Raw genomic sequence first — 16,850 nt, 5'->3', positions numbered from 1 at the left:
TGTGTGTGTGTGTGTGTAGACACACAGAGAAAACACATACAAATAAATAATAATGGGAAACTACTCTGTAATCAGAAACAAATTTATTAAAAATGTGACAGTCCACCCTCAAGTCCATGCTCTATTAATAAAGTAATAAAGCAAGGACTAGAGGGTAAACTCACATTTTTAATAATTTGTTTCTGATTATTTGTGAGAGGATTTTCTAATTATTATTTATTTGTATGCATTTTGTGTGTGTGTGTGTGTCTACACACACACACACACATATTCATCCTTGACCACCGTAGGGTCGAGACCTATTCAGGCGCTGCTCCTGCTGAGTAGCGACCCCCCTTGGCCAATGTTCGGCCCATTCCCCAAGTCCCTCTCCCCGACCCATCCTCACCACAGGGATATCAACATAATCAAAAGTGACAATTTCGTTTCGGAAAGAAGTGGGACCAGTGTTGAACAGTGATGAACAGTGTTTAAGCCAGTGAATTCAGCACTAGACAGTACCAGTGAGAGCCGTAACCCACCAGTGGGATAAACACCCCTGGGAACTGACCACCATTTTCTGACCAGGAGGTTCTAATCAGCCCACCATGGGAAGAAACAGAGCGCCAGCCAGCTATGCATTTAACTACGAGATAACAGTACCACCCAGCAGGGCGAGGTACTATGACACCACCCCACACCACCCAGTGTCTCCATGATCACGTGAGGTCCTTCATATCAACACCCGAGGATGAGTTACTACACCACGTGAACACTACACCACCCAGTGTCTCCATGACCACGTGAGGTCCTTCATATCAACACCCGAGGACGAGTTACTACACCAAGTGAACACCACACCACCTGGTGTCTCCATGACCAGCCCAGGCTATCAACTGTAAACTATAATAATTTGTATGTCAATCATTGTTCCTTCTTCTTTCAGTAATGAAAGCTTTTGTTAAACGAACACCCATCCCATATCTTTGCATGTAATAAGTCATTTTTGTCCAATGTATGTTTTCAACCTTCGGGCTGCCGACTTTTTCAATAAACCGTTAATTATTATTAATTATTATTATTACATTACAGGTAAAGGAAATTACTGTCTTTAGAACGAATGGCTCCCTGTCCCAGCCGCGAAAATGCCGGCAACTTTAAAACTACCCACAGACATTCTTGGGTACACCCAGGGTGTCATCCGTGAACAATAGAGGACCACAAAAAAAAAATCCACAAACTTGGGGGGGGGGCGGGGGGGGGTGGCTGTACAGTATTTTTTTCAAATTTTTATTGGTATTTTATTTATTCCTCACATTTACTGGTACTGTATGTATTATTTTGCGAAAACTATGGCTATAGGAGGAAAATACACACTAGTTTTCCCTAAATACTCATTGCTAAAATGGGGGATGTGTCTTACATGGCTTTGTGTCTTATATGCCGTAAAATATGGCACTGTATTTTTTGTGTTTTTTATATAATTATTTATCGTTTTTTATACATTTAGTACTTTTGCCGGAAGATACGGACAATCTGCTTTTTCGGACAGGTGGTCCACCCTTTTAGTCCAGATCTTCAAAGGTTCACTGTATGTCTATCAACTGCCGTGCAGAGATATCAAGATTGCAAATACAACCCAAAACTAGGTTGCACCTATTTGAGCCCGTTGACCATTTGTCTCCAGAATTTTACACATTCTAGATAAATTAATTTCCTTCAGTTTAAAAAAAAAAAAAATGGTGCTTCTACATTACTTACAACATGTTATAAATAAATGTACACATAACTGTATACTCCCAGCCACAAGGGGTGTGGCTGCCTCCCTGACCATGGCATTTAGGTGATGACTATTTTCATGACAACAATAAGACACACAATGTAGAATATGAAAGATGAAAATAAGCAAATTGATTTAAAGAGGTTAGAGAAGGAGTAGGAACTTGGTATGGTAGATGATGATAAATTGTTATTTAAGGAACACGTATGTACAGTACAGTGATGTGAACAAGATAGACTTGGGCTGGAAATCTCCTATGGTTGTCATGGAAACCAGCAGATACTATAAACCATGGTTAGTAAAACAGACTAGAAACATGTAAAACTTACTCTCAAAATCAAGGGTTGTAAATCTAAGGTTGGGAAGGGGTTATTGAATATATTTTCACTTCATAATGCTGTAGTTTTAAATGTGGAAGCACATTTTTGCTATATTGTAGTACTGTACAGAGTGACTAAAACCAAGAACAGTACAGACTTCCTGCCACTTACTGCAGGTCATTATTTAACAGTTTATTTTTGCTGGTAATAGGTCTGTTATAGATGACAAAAAGCGTCGACTACGAGCATTCCTGAGCTGCATGAGGTCCGACTCTCCACTCATGCTCTACACATCTAATGTTCCACAGCATCTGCTTATAATGGCAACAGTTCTTAGGTAAGTTTTTTTTTCCTGCTAGTCTGTCATACTAAGTATTATGGTAATTTTTTTCTTCGGTTCTGTCGAACTTCGCAGCGATGTTTGTCCTGAGTTAAGTGGTGTGTTTTATGTTTGAATTCAGCTATACTTACAAATTTTAATGTGCGGTATGGGATTTTTCTAAAATAGTCTCGACAGCTGAAACCACATAAATACAGTATCTCTTTACTCCCATCATGTATACATGTACTGTATTCTGAGGTTATGCTCTGAATGGTTGAAATGAAAGTACGACTGATGAAATTTAAAGACAATGATTTGTGTGCCATTGTTGGAGAAATCTGGTCTTAAAGGAGCTCACACTTGGTGTCAACACACCATTCTCTGGTAGTTTATTACAACAGTTCACAACTCTTACTGTTACAACATTCTCTGGCGGGTTATCACAACAATTTACAACTTTTACTCCAGTGAGATTAACTTGGACAATTTCCTGTACTTGTGGCTCCTTTAACTTGAGGCTGTGACCTATTATTTGTGTGTGTGTGAGAGAGAGAGAGAGAGAGAGAGCACTTGGATATACAGTAGAAGTCCAAAAATCCGGACTACTTGGGGATTGGGTCGGTCCGGATTTTCGGATTTTCCGGATTCTTAGGCAGTACTTTTAAGATTCAAATTTCAGGAGAAATAAAGAAGAGATGAACAGGTACATTTTGATAGTTTATTCATAAGCAAATATAGCATGCTTCATTTATCAAAACGAGCAGTTTTAAAGAAAAAGCTGTGAATTCAAAAATTTTATTCTTTGCCTTTTTCATATCATAAATTGTAGACTTTCCAATGTCGTATGTTTCCATTAGAACAGTATTGCTCACACCGTGTTCTAGTTTCTTAATTATTTCAAGTTTGTCACTCAATTTCAACGTGTTCTTCTTTCTTTTCACACAACGAAGTTTATCTACTTTAGGAGCCATTATTATGGGCTTGTACAGTACAATGTAAATGGAAAGAGTAGGACTCAAAATTACATACGTTGTCACAGTTTGATTCCTCGTTTTAAAGTGGCGACCGCATGGTCGCTTGTTGTCGCTGTGCAGCTATGGCACTCACGCATGCACACATACACACAAAAGGCAGCTAAATTAAAAAAAAAAGAAAAAAGTTGAGTGAGTTTTCGAAAAGTTCTGATTCTCGGGTGGTCCGGATTTCTGGCATCCTGATTTTTGGACTTTTACTGTAAAATGTGTTTTGCTTGTGGGTTTTCTTTAGACAGAGCCAGTGTGGGTCTTGCTATACTATGTCAGGATGGTAAGACGCATCCTGTTTCCTATCTTGGTGACATCATGCAGGGGTTATAGTAATAATATTTTTTTAGTAAAACCATCATACAGGTCCACAGTAGGTTTGGCATGTATATAGACAATGTAGGTATACAGTTCACTGTGTACTGTATGTAGATAATGCAGGTATACTGTACAGTTCACTGTGTATGTTGATAATGCAGGTATACAGTTGAGCATATTTATCGACAATGTAGGTGTATGGTGTACATACTGTAGACTGTGGAGGTATACAGCAATAGTCAACAATGTGTGTGGTTGGTGTTGGGGGTGTGTGGGTGGTCTTGGAGGGTATATGTGTGTGTTTGGATCGTGGGTGTTGCCACAAACCCTTGAACTTGTCGGCCTGCCTAAACAAGGTATTGGTGATAGCGAGGTTGTGTGCAGCACATTTGCTGAGGAGGAGTAGGCCGTTGGGATAGCACTTGTCTACTCCATTTCTCCCTATGATTCCTTGCCATATGTCAGCATCTCTTCCAACTCTGGTATTGAAGTTACCAAGGAGCACAACCTTATCTTATCTGGGGAAAGAGGTTAGCACACTGTCAAGGGCAGCATAAAAGGCCTCCTTGATGTCATCCTCTACATCCAGTGTTGGGGCATATGCACTGATGAAGAAGGCATAACGTGAGTGATTCAGTGGGACTTGGAGCGTCATGAGGCACTCATTGATCCTACCAGGCATTTCAGTTAGCCTGTGTAGGATGCATTGGCGGATGGCAAGTCAGCTCCATAAATGCGGTATCTCTCCGCAACAGGCTTACTCTTCCAGAAGAAGGTATAACCAGACCCCCGTTCTGTGAGTCGACCCTCGTCTGGGAGCCAGGACTCGCTAATGGCTGCTTTGTTGACGTTATATCTACCGGTAGACAGTTCTTTTGTCACAAGGGCGGTTCTTCTTTCAGGATACTCATTTGTGCCATATCCAGAAGGGTCCTGATATTCCATGCAGTGACCATACAAGGCTGTATTGTTTGTTTTTGCTTTGATTTGTGATTACGATTGTGTTTTCGACCACATAAGGATGACCTTCCTGGGTGTGGTTGCCCAGTCAGGTTGGTTTATTTAGGCAGGCTATGTTTAGGGCACCTTTTCTAGTCCCCTCCCCATGTGGGGTGAGTAGAGTGGCTCCTCGAAAGGGCTGCTCAGTTGCACAGACAGGACCGAATTGCACTGCTGCCTAGATCCCAGTGCACAAACGACTATCTTATCTATGCTGCCCATGTGCAGAGTTGTGACTAGAGACTCTCGGCAGCCATCTCTGTCTGTCCTTATTGCCACTCATCTGGAAGTATAGGGGTTTGATGATGATGAAAAATATGATGAGCTGGATGATGGCTGATGTGAGCCGATTTATGCGGTGAGGCAGGAGTGCAGGCTGCAACCACACATCTTGGCTCTCCCTTTTTCTGCTCCAGTGGTGCAGCAAGCTGCAATGACTGGGGAGAAGGGGAGTTGCAATGGACTGCCGATAGCCTAGTTTGTTGGGTTTTGCCTTAGTAGCCTTTCCATCCTGCATTGCCTTCATCTGTTGGTCTAGCCGTTGGGTTCCCATGGTGGACACCTCTTCTGTCTATTCTGCCGTTCAGGTCTTACTGTAGCTCTGTAAGCATGTTTGCCTGACGCGGTGCTCCGTTGAAGATTTTTTTATACGGGGATTACTCCCGTAGCCTTGTACCTACCAAGGTTAATCCGCAAGGCAGCAGGACAGTGGTTGGTAGGCACCCGGGCTTGTCCACATGCCGGTGGGCCTATGCACCTTCCCTCTGGGGCCCACTGCTGCTCCGAGATCCCCTGCTGGTCTACATGGGGCTGCGAGGAACCCAGTTACCTTGTGTTGCCACGAGGATGCACAGCAAGAGTCTTGATGGTGAAGAGGCGGTGTGCTGGCAGGGGAAGACTTATGCAAGGTTGCCTCCTTGTTCACCATGAGGGCTAGTCAGCGGTGGTAGTTGAAAGCGAAAGGAAGCAAGCAGTGCTGCACCTTAACACTTAACATAATGCTGCCACACTAGATGCATTACACCACCCTGTGGGTACCATATTATTGTGAATATTTTGGCTAGAGGGTGTTTGTGAACCCTTGTAATTCCTACCTAAGTAAGCATTATCATTGCAGGTATATTATGAGCAATCCTGATGGTCCAGTACTGAGAAGACAAGAGTTAGATGCTTTTTTGGTGACAGCCTTCTCTCCTGATCTCACAAATGCCCATTACTTGCAGGACTTACAGGTTAGTCACTCTTTATTATAAGTTAGATTTTTTTCTGTAAGTTTAAATTAATAACCTCATGAGACACACTGCCATAGCAAGTGTAATAACTTGGAGTACTTTAGGTAGACAAGCAAATGCTGGACCTTCCATAAAAGGTTTATTAACTGAGAGACTCCCAAAAGCTGCTGCCCAGCTGTGGGCTGAGGCAGGACTGACTGCTGTGACTCTAACACCACCATACAACAGTTTGTATGAACTCCAACTCATAGCATTCGAAACCCCGAATAACTGAACATGAAACATTACAACACTCCCCCACATTTATTAAAACATTAACTAAAAACTTGAAACACTAACAATAAAACAATCATTACTATTACAACATTTAAGAAATACACAACCTATCAAGTTATCACAAATCGATCTGGCTTCCTTCTGAGTCTTCCTGAATGACGTAATCCACTGCCCTTAGTCGCTGGCTCCAAGGGCGGCAACTGACTAGCCTCGGTCGGGGGGACCTGTGACAGAGGAGACTCCGACTGCTCCACAATGTCCTGAGGCTCCTCCGGCGTGCAGCTCCCTGGTGTAGGTGCCGTCTCAGCGGCACCCGCCAGCAGAGGTAATGATGAGTGCGGCACTGGACCATCCCCTACCAGTGAGGGCACCGCGAGGTCGTCCTCGCTCTCACCGAGATCGATCCTCCTCCAAACGTGGTCTTGATGGCGCCGTACTGTCTGCCCGTCTAACTGTTTCACCTTGACTGACACTGGACCTGATTTCTGCTTAATTACACCAGGCAACCAATGTGGACCAGAACCAAAATTAGAAACATGCAGTGATCCCTCGGTTAACGAGCGCCTCGGTTAACAAAATTTCGGTTAACGAATTACCTTCCATAAGATTCTTCACTTCGGTTAACGAGCAAACCCTCGGTTAACAAATTCCTCATGAATTTTTCCCAACATGTTTTTGCCTGCATTTGGCTGCCCACCAGCTGTAGTATTAGTCCGCCAATACAGTAATCGGTTTTAGGGCTTAAATTCCTCACCATTTTAGTAAATATCAAGAAGGTTGTACTTTTTTTTTTATTGGGCACTCCCCTACATCATTGTGTAAGGTGAAGCGCAGAAGCGTTTACAGTGCCCAAGAGGGAAGCATGCTAAGTTCATGCTTGCCTTTGTCTCATGAGTTAAGGGCATAGAAGCCTGAAGAGTCAAGGGCATAGAAGCCTGAAGAGTCAATGGTTTATGTCATCAAATTATTGGAAGCTCCAACAACTTGTCCCTGAATACTAATTCGCAATTTTCGATTTACACCAGGTACCTACTTTACTGCTAGGTGAACAGGGAATAATGGGGGCTAGGAAGTATGTCCAAACAACTTCCACCGGCCCGGGAATCGAACCCGTGACATCTTGCTTGCGAAGGCAAGAGCGGTACCACTCTACCACCAGCACCCCAGAAGGTTGTACTATTCAATAATTTTAAAAGTTTTATATTAAATTTTTAATAATTTTAACAATTATTGAACATAATTGAAGTACAGGAAACTAGTTTTTTGCGCGCCAAACATTCACTCAACACACCAAGCTTGGCATCAGTTTGTTTACCAGTTCAGAAGAAGGAACATTTTGTTTGAGACTCTTCAACATAAACGCTTTTTTTCTGTGTTTCCAGTCAAATTATTGGTAATTTTGAAATATATTTTACATATTGATATTATATAGCGCAGTGCAGTGTTGATTTAAAGAAAATAATCTTGAATTACACCAAGTGAACTAAAATTTTATGGGTGAAATGGCGGCATGGGGTGACTTCTCTTCCACCCCAATGCTTTCTCTTCTCCCTTCTCCTCCACCCCCATTCTAATTCCCATTATCATCATCATCATCAACCAGGAGCCTTTTACATGCACACCTCAAAGCAAGTGTACTTTACTGCATTTATTTTTAGTTTGTATGTAATTTTCGGTGAGCTGGAACCAATTACCCAAAAACCCATTGAAACAATGGTTTCGGTTAACGAGCGACCTTCTGGAACGAATTGTGCTCGTTAACCGAGGGACCACTGTATACAGAATATCCCACACCTAAATTACGACGTCAAGCACTTCGATCATGATAAAACTTCTATAATTCTTGTTTTTTCCTCGCCACGTTTCCGACATCCGGACGTAACAAATCTAAACAAGTCTTTAGTTTCCGCCCCATTAATAGTTCTGCCGGTGTAACTCCCGTTGTGGTGTGTGGAGTGACACGATATCTTAATTGAAATTTATACACTCTTGACTCAAGCGAGCCACCAGAACTCCTTCTCAAAGAATCTTAAAAATTTGAACAGCCCTTTTGGCTAAACCATTAGAAGCTGGATGGTATGGTGAAGTCTTAATATGAGCTATTCCATTCTGTTTCATAAATTCTTCAAATTCCATACTACAAAAATTAGTACCATTTTCTGTTACCAGTGTGTCTGGAAGACCTTGTGAAGCAAAAGTATTCTTCAATTTCTCAATAGTGCTAGATGAAGTTGCAGAATTTGTTGGATGTACATCCATCCATTTTGAGTGAGCATCTATAATAACTAGAAACATTTTACCCATGAATGGTCCTGCAAAGTCCAAGTGTATCATAGACCATGGCTGCTGTGGCTGCTCCCAGGGATGAAGAGGCGCCTTGGGAGGAAAACTTCTTGATTGCTGACACTCTTGGCAACGTTGCACATTTACCTCAATATCTGCATCCATTTTTGGCCTCTAAACATAACTACGTGCAATACTTTTCACATGTGCTCAGGCCAGCCGCGTAACACATAACCCTTTACCTTGGAGAGTGTCTGGTCCCTCTCCATCCACATCTTAAGGTCTCATAGGAACTGGTGAATTGTCCAGGCGCTCCATCAAACACACTACGGCCCCTGGCACTGGGAACCTCTGGAAGGAGCAAACAGCTAAGAGCATCGGCATGTACTATCTGAGTTCCCGGTTTATAAGTTATGGTGTAGTCGTATCGTATGCCGATAAGGTCAGAGCCCATCGTTGTATACTTCCTGAAGCCATTTTGGGAACTGGACGATTCTCACTGAACAAGCTCGTTAAGAGGCTGGTGATCAAAAAAAAAAAAAAATGGCATCCATACAAATAGCTATGAAACTTTTTCACCCCCAAAAATTACTGCTAAACTTCCTTTTCTATGTGTGCATAGTTCCTATCAGATGTACCTAAGGTCCTTGAAGCAAAAGCAATCGGTTTTTCCTCACCAGCTTCAGTTCAATGAGCCAGTACTGCTCCCAGGCCATATGGAGAGGCATCACAGGACAGCATCAGGAGTTTCTTGCTGTCATAGTGCACCAACACTCGGGAACTCTCCTTTGACCACTTGGATTCTGCCAGAGCTTGCTGCTGACTTGGGCCTCATTGCCACTTAACATCCTTCTGTAAGAACCTGTATAATGGCAACAACACTGTAGAGAGGTTTGGAATAAATTTTCCATAAAAATTTGATTCCTAAATAAGAATTCAATTCAGTGACATTGTGAGGAATGGGTGCATCCATAATAGCCTGAACTTTCTCATCAGAGAGGTGCAGTCCTTCAGCATTTATTTTATGTCCTAAATAAGTTACTTTCGATGCCTGAGAAACTCACTCACTCCTTTTCAATCTTACACCAGCATTCTCCATTCGTTTTAAAACTTCTGCAAGATTATTCATGTGTACCTCTTTGGTCATTCCTGTTATTAAAATATCTAAATACACAACATGAGAAATGCCTTGCAATATATTCTCCATCACTGAAAAATTCCTGGGGCTGATGAAACACCATATGGCAATCTGTTGCACTAGAACAAGCCCTTGTGGCCCTTGTGAGTGTTTATGGTGATGTATTTCTTTGAATCATCCTCAAGTGCTAGCTGGGAATAAGTATAAGAGAGATCTAATTTCGTGAATGTCTTGCCCTCTGCCAGGTTAGACAATAAATCTTCCCGCTTGGGAATAGGATATCCATCTACTTTTGATACTTTGTTGACTGTAACTTTATAGTCACCACAAATTCTTATGGATTTATGCCTTTCAACTCTGGGAACTATTGGAGCTGCCCACTGGGAATACTGAACAGGCTCAATGACTCCGTCACTTACCAGTCGCTCCAATTCAGCCTTGATCCTCTCCTTCGGGGCGTAGGGTACCAGACGAGGCTTGAAAAACTTTGGCTGGGCATCCTTATCCACGTGAATAACGGCCTTCATTCCCTGAATGAGCCCCAGCTCATTTCTGAAATTTCTGCCAAATTTACGAATCACATTATCAGCTGGTACCAACACTATAAACTTCACCCCTGTCTAATTTAATGTGACGCAGTCAGTCACGTCCAAGTAGATTCGCCCCGTCTCCATCCACAACCACCAATGGAAGAGTCTGAAACCCGGTTTTATATTCTTCCATATCCACTTTTCCAAGTACTTTAATGGCGTGACCCGTATAGTATAAGTACGCAGCACCACACCAGTCCTGTGGAGGTCAGGTTTCAACCTTCCATTCCGGACATAATTATAATCCTTCATACTCAAAATGGATACCGATGCACCAGTATCTATCTCCATAGTCACCAGAACTTTATTTAGCCGTAGCTGAACTGTTACCGGTGCTTCACGGGTCGTTTTTACTTTGTACATGGCATAGTCTTCCACTTTCACCTTGCCAATATTTTCTGTGTGTTCCTCACTCTCTCCCTCCTCAATTCTGTGAGTTCTACCCTCTGTGCTTGCCCTCCTTCGACACATTCTTGCTAAATGACTCGCCTCTTTACACACATAGCAGGTAGCCTGGAGGAAACGACAGTCTGGAGCCATATGCTGACCCTCACATCTGAACCACTTCGACTCGGAACGATGCACCTTCCGCTGCCCACACACGTCGCTCTCGCCACACCACCACTCCTGAACCTTGTTTACGTGGCGGCCGCGCTGCTCCCCTGCATGGTGCAAGTCCTGTGTGTCCCTTGCTGCTGCCTCCACCGCGAGTGCCGTCGCCTCTGCTTTCGTGAAATGCAAATTTCCATCCGCCAACAACCTTGATTGTATCTTCCTGACGTCAATGCCGCACACCAAGCAATCCCATAACATATCAGCGAGCTGATTACCGATTTCTCAGTGCTCTGCCAACTTCCTGAGATCGGTAATAAAAGTCGACACAGCCTCGCTGGGCTGCATGAACCGAGAGTTAGACTTGAACCGTTTCATAATCACTGACGGCTTCGGACACATGTGAGTCGACAATAATGTCTTGAATTGAGTGTATAGGATTTATCACTGGGTTTTTTCGGAAGGCACAACGACCGTAGGTTCTTGCCCCACTCACGGCTAATAATGTTGACTTCATCTTCTCCTTGATACCGTTGGCCACAAAAAAAAAATGCTCCAATCGTTCCACATACTGCGTCCACACCTCCGTGTCTTGATTAAATTCTTTGATCTTCCCAATCGTCGCCATGTTGAAGGGGCAGCCTCGTCGCCAGGGTAATAACTTGGATTACTTCAGGTAGACAAACAAATGCTGGACCTTCCATAAAAGGTTTATTAACAGAGAGACTCCCAAAAAGCTGCTGCCTGGCTGCGGGCTGAGGCTGGACTGACTGCTGTGACTTTAACACTGCCATACAACAGTTTGTATCAACCCAACTCATAGCATTCGAAACCCTGAATAACTTAACATGAAACATTATAACAGCAATGTTCGCCCCTCTTCCCTGAATTACGTACATCTAACGAACTGTACATATGTGTATGGGATATGTTATTACTGAAGAATAGTGGTAAGCAGACTCTACATGTGGGTATATCACAACACATTATATTAGGTAATCAGTAATTGGCATTTCTATAATTACTCTCTGGAATCACAGCCTCTTGGTTCCTGTGAATGATGGGGGACTTGCCGAACTTTTCCCTTCACATATTGTTTTATATACGCGCGTATTAATTGATCTCATTGACAAGTGGATTCCCAACTTTTTTTACAAGATATCTTGAAGTGTTAATATACCGTACTGTCTCTCATAAATAAGTTGACCATAGCTTTAAGTGATACCAGTGGGCCTAGTGGAGCATTTGAGGATTTGTGCCAAAATATTGATATGCTATTTGTAGTCTTTAGTCTCATGCAAAGGCTTGTCACCACACTTGGTACCAATTATTCAGTAATATCTAATATACTATAGGACTAGCCGTGTGTCTGTCGGTCTGTTTGTTCTGGGCAGCCGAAACGGCACAATCGTTTTTCATCAAACTTGGTGGAAAATCGCAAAAAATTCGTAGAGTGGAACAAACCTGGTCCCATGTCGATGGTTTCTTTAGGAAGGCACTAATTAACCATTTTATTTACGATGGAAAACGATGCAAGTCTACGAACTTGGCGCACCCTCATTCGCTGTACGCTAGCCAAGCACTAGCGTTCATACTTTCCCTGGGTATGAAGGTGCCTGCGATCACTTGTAGCTACTATATATTGTTCTACTTTCAAATTTTGTGTAATATGATCCTTTCATTTAAATTTTATGGCACAATTATCAGTAAACTGGTATATCTACTCAATATTTATTTTGAGAAAGTACAGCTTGGGATCAGACACTGGTGTGGGATATGAGCATGAACTAATGGTAGTAGAATTACACTAAGACACAAAATGCATCTTTAACAAAGTTATGAAAGAAAAGAAAATATTTACTGTGACTAGAACACCGAAAGTTGCAAGTGACATAACTTTGTCTACTTGTGTTCATAAAGTTGTGCATGTGTCTCCCATGGTGACAAACTCAGGAGTAAGATTCTAAGGAAACAGACAGGGTGTAGCCAATATGATTAACTGAAACTGTGGCTTGAAAAATCAGAGGAACAACCTTGGTGTAGATCAGTGGTTACCAAACTTTTTAACATGATGCCCCCTTTGGCTTTTTTTTGCGAAATCCTCAAACCCCCCCCCCCCCCCCTTCCCCATATTTTTGGAGAGAGTTACTCCTGAAAGAGTTTCTTCATTATATTCTGTTTGAGCAAAAAATAGCAAATTTGGGCAGATGGCTTTACGCCTCCCCTGTGCCCACCTTAAGCCACAATTGTGGCTTGGAACAATAGCAGGTTCAAAGGAATTCACTGGCATAGCCTAGAATAGGCTCTAGTGGAATATGGGGATTGTGTAAGTTGAGGTTCCAGTGGAGAAAGTCGGTTCTCTTTCTTATCTTGGGTTTTAACTTCCCACAGACAATGTGACAATTTGTGTTTTTGATGGCCCAATTTCCTTGATGTTAAAGGTGCATTGCACTAGTGGTGAAAGAGTTGCATTTATCTCCTCAACTTCCTTGGTCTTCAATTTGATGGTTTGAACAGATGCATTCAATTTAAGATGGAGTTTTTATTTCTGTGAAAGCTTGGAACACTGGGAACAATTGTCCCTGTTTGTGGGAAGATTTCATGTAACCAGAAGGATGCTAATATTGTGTTGTTGTTTCTTAGCTGTATGAGAAACAAGATTTGGAGGATAGGTGGACTATTTTTCTTCTTTCTCAGGAAATGTACAGGAACTTGTTCACCTTAGCTTCATAGTTCAGTTGTACTGTACTATATTGCAGGTTACTGGGAAGTCAAACTTAATGCCTGAGTTAGGAATAGAACATCACCTTTTTAGGGAAAATTTGATCCATTCTTTTTCTCTTGGATTCTATCCTTTTGTTTTAGTCCAGAACTGGATTTGTTTGTCATGTTGGATAATCACCACCTTCCATTGTACCAGTTCGACACGGAGGTGGATGTAGTTTTCATGAACTGCGATCCTTAGGAGCAGATCTCCTCCATCCCCTTCCTTGTGAGCTTCAGTTGATTTCAAAGATTAAACGGTTCATGGCTGTAACTTTTGGTGGCCTTTGAGGGTTTGTTTTCCTTAATTGGTTTAACTCTGTCTTAATTCTGTTTCATCTCAGCCTTCCTTCTTCAGTAGAGTTGGAGAGAATGAGGTTTGGTGTCCTTATCCTTGGATTTATAAATAAATTGTATGGAAGCTTTAAGAATATTTTACCTCAATAATGAGCATAGGACCTGACCCTTTGAAGTTATATGGTAAAGGGGTTGTAATTTACCTTCCCTTACCTGGTTTCATTTAGGGAAACAAGACCTTAAGGTTGTCTTATTTGTAGCACAAATTAGGATGACGGCTTGGTTAGTTATTTTGTAACAAAGATATCGGCAACAACTTCTTCAGGCCTTTATTAGTTTTGCACCTCAGGATTGCATGACCAAAAGAGGAACTTAAGGTTTAATATTTGTTATTAATCAGATGTTAGATCAGTTTACCAGGACTACTGCTTCTGAGGGTACAAGTGACCATAGTATGTGGAGCCATTGTATCTCTTCCCCTGAGTTATATATGCTGTACAGAGATGAGAGATCCTATCCTAGGTTATAAATAAAATATTGATGCCAAAATCCTATTCTGCAAGTCAGGATTGAGCAACTTCATAAACCTCCCTTTTCTCATTGGTGTGGTGAAGTGAGCTGAATATGGTCCAGATGGTCAGGATTCATTACTTGTAACTGATGGATTGCAGTGTCTTAGGTTATGATCTAAGCACAACTATCAAGTGTTCACCCAGTTTTATGGTATTTTTGTACCTCGTACATATCCTTTAGCTCTTGAAGTGTTGGCGAAGGATAATCTAATTGTTGAATTTATTCGGTTTTTAGGTCCCAGTGACAAGTCCGGGGCCTGGGGCCTGGGGTTACAACCGTTAGATTTGCTGCCCATAGAGGGTTGCTTAATCCTGATTCAGGTATAAAGTGAAATTTCAGGGTCAGTCCTCTATTTTTATGCTGTATGTCATGAAAGAAGTTAATTTCATGCTGGAAAACAAAGTATGAGAATTTACACTTAAGTTCTGCCTCCTCATTTGTCAAACAGTAGAACTAAGAAATGTATACAGATAAAAGAATCAAAGTTATGATTAATTTCAGTAAACTACATGTGTCTCGCCCTTTTAACAGCTTCATGTGGTGACAGCACGTGGCTGTCAGCTTGCGGCACTCTTCATGATGGGAGTGGAAACGGCACTCTTTGCCAACGATGCATGTGGTGCTCCTGTCCCGTGGCTCATGTGTTGTCCGTGGTTGTTCTTTGATGGCAAGCTCTTCCACGAGAAGCTGGTCAGAGCCCACTATGCAAGAACTCTGCGTGAGGTAAGTGTCAGGTAAAAGGGTTGTGACTTCTGTGGAGGCCTTTAAGAAACAGCTTAGGGCATTCCTTTTTTGAAAGCTTATGATCCTGAACAGAGCAAGAGAATTACTGGTTTTAGGAAGTATTAAAACTTATGGGTATATGAATGATAGAAATAGAACTGTCACTTTTTGTGATCTTTTTTTTTGTAGTACAGTATAATATTTATTTTTAATCTGAAATCTTTGAATTTGTAGTGTTTCGAGCGCTAGTGAATTCTGTAGAAGAACTGGCGCTTTTGAAAACCAAAATATCAGCTATTGTTATTGTTATTGTTATTATTATTATTATTATTATTATTATTATTATTATTATTATTATTATTATTATTATTATTATTATTATTAAATGTTGGGAAATTATGCTCTCTAGGTGTGTGAGGGAGATATGGACCTGGTGGTCAAAGTTGAGAGCTGTAGACGGGCGGTGCTGGAGAATATCAAGGTAGAGTATGCCCGTCCATCCCTGTTCATACCTCCGGTTGGGTGTCACAAAGTGAGACCCCCTCCTCCCCATCCTGGTCTTTCCCACAATGCGGGCCGGGGTAGAGGTCGAGGGGCCCCAGACAGGACCAACGCTCACCCAGGTAAGGCTTAACACACTTCTAAAAGGACTTACACACACTTAAAGTCTGTTATTTATTTAGGTATTTTTTTATGGCTGAGGGAAATAAATAAAATTGTTTGAGGAAGAAATATGTTAATTAATTTAACTTTATTACATATTTGGTAAACCTTTAACATGACTTTAAACTAGAACTTAATGTCTTCATAACTTGTCAGTTTACTACATGTGTAGATGGTTGATCACTTCTCAGACCTTTGTTGTTGGTAGACACTTGAGCATGCACAGGCTTTAATGTCATTCTAAAAGATACCTCTCATCTCTTTCTCTTATTTATTTACTTACAGGTGGTGGCGTGGGAAGGATGTTTTCTCGTGGTGGTCAATTGCAGGTGGCTGGAGTGGTGGTAGGCTCCTGGGGACCAAATTACGGATCAAATGGCAATGACAGCAGACCCCCCCGAGGATTCAGACCGCCGGTAAGTACAGTACAGTAGTCCACTTGAGAAAGATATAAAGTGAGCGACAAAACTATATTCCCAGTTTTGTCTTCTTTTTTTTTATTCTTTTTTTAGTTGGCAAAACATAACCAAAGGTTTACATCAACTATACATGAACAGTTGGTGTGTCTGACTTGGTAGCATGATTCATCTGAAACGAGAAGCTTAGTCTCTATACAGAACACGAAGCATATCGTGGTTCAAAACAATCATGATAAATGGACAATAGCGGTACCCTGGAGACTCTGGATAAGTTCTCTCCAGGCCTGCCAACTGTTCAAACGTTTCACTAGAGAGCGTATCCGAAGGCTCGACTATTTCGTGATACATCCATCAAAAACAGGGAAGATAGTTTGTTGACTCACCATATTTATTTTGTTCATGGTATGGCATAGAGCTGTGTACATTGAACGTACCAGTAAAGCTCAGAGAACAAGACTGTATGGGGAAATGTGATAAGGTAAGCCAAGAACAATAAAGAGTAAAATGTAAACAAGTAATAATAGAGTAGAGTAGATGGTAATGAATAAGGTAGAATTTGTGGTTGCTGTCCTTGGTCAAAATGCCTACGCATAAATGGAAA

At 41.7% G+C, this 16,850-nt stretch overlaps 1 protein-coding gene across 8 annotated transcripts in view; it reads left to right on the top strand.

Annotated features, from left to right (window-relative positions):
* Window positions 1-16,850, top strand: part of LOC121868520 (constitutive coactivator of PPAR-gamma-like protein 1) — a 99,476-nt gene that overhangs the window by 70,915 nt on the left and 11,711 nt on the right. For 7 of the 8 annotated variants that reach the window (XM_042369200.1, XM_042369197.1, XM_042369195.1 and 4 more), the window contains 6 exons: window positions 1,958-2,053; window positions 2,291-2,416; window positions 5,858-5,972; window positions 14,976-15,167; window positions 15,577-15,790; window positions 16,116-16,246. In XM_042369200.1, coding sequence (XP_042225134.1) covers window positions 1,958-2,053; window positions 2,291-2,416; window positions 5,858-5,972; window positions 14,976-15,167; window positions 15,577-15,790; window positions 16,116-16,246 — 874 coding nt within the window. The remainder of the gene's footprint in view (window positions 1-1,957; window positions 2,054-2,290; window positions 2,417-5,857; window positions 5,973-14,975; window positions 15,168-15,576; window positions 15,791-16,115; window positions 16,247-16,850) is intronic. The other variant, XM_042369196.1, reaches the window with a different exon arrangement.

Source organism: Homarus americanus, unplaced genomic scaffold (assembly GCF_018991925.1).
Source record: "Homarus americanus isolate GMGI-L3 unplaced genomic scaffold, GMGI_Hamer_2.0 scaffold59495, whole genome shotgun sequence".
In the NCBI taxonomy this organism is placed as follows: domain Eukaryota; kingdom Metazoa; phylum Arthropoda; class Malacostraca; order Decapoda; family Nephropidae; genus Homarus; species Homarus americanus.
This window is presented reverse-complemented; position numbering and strand designations above follow the sequence as displayed.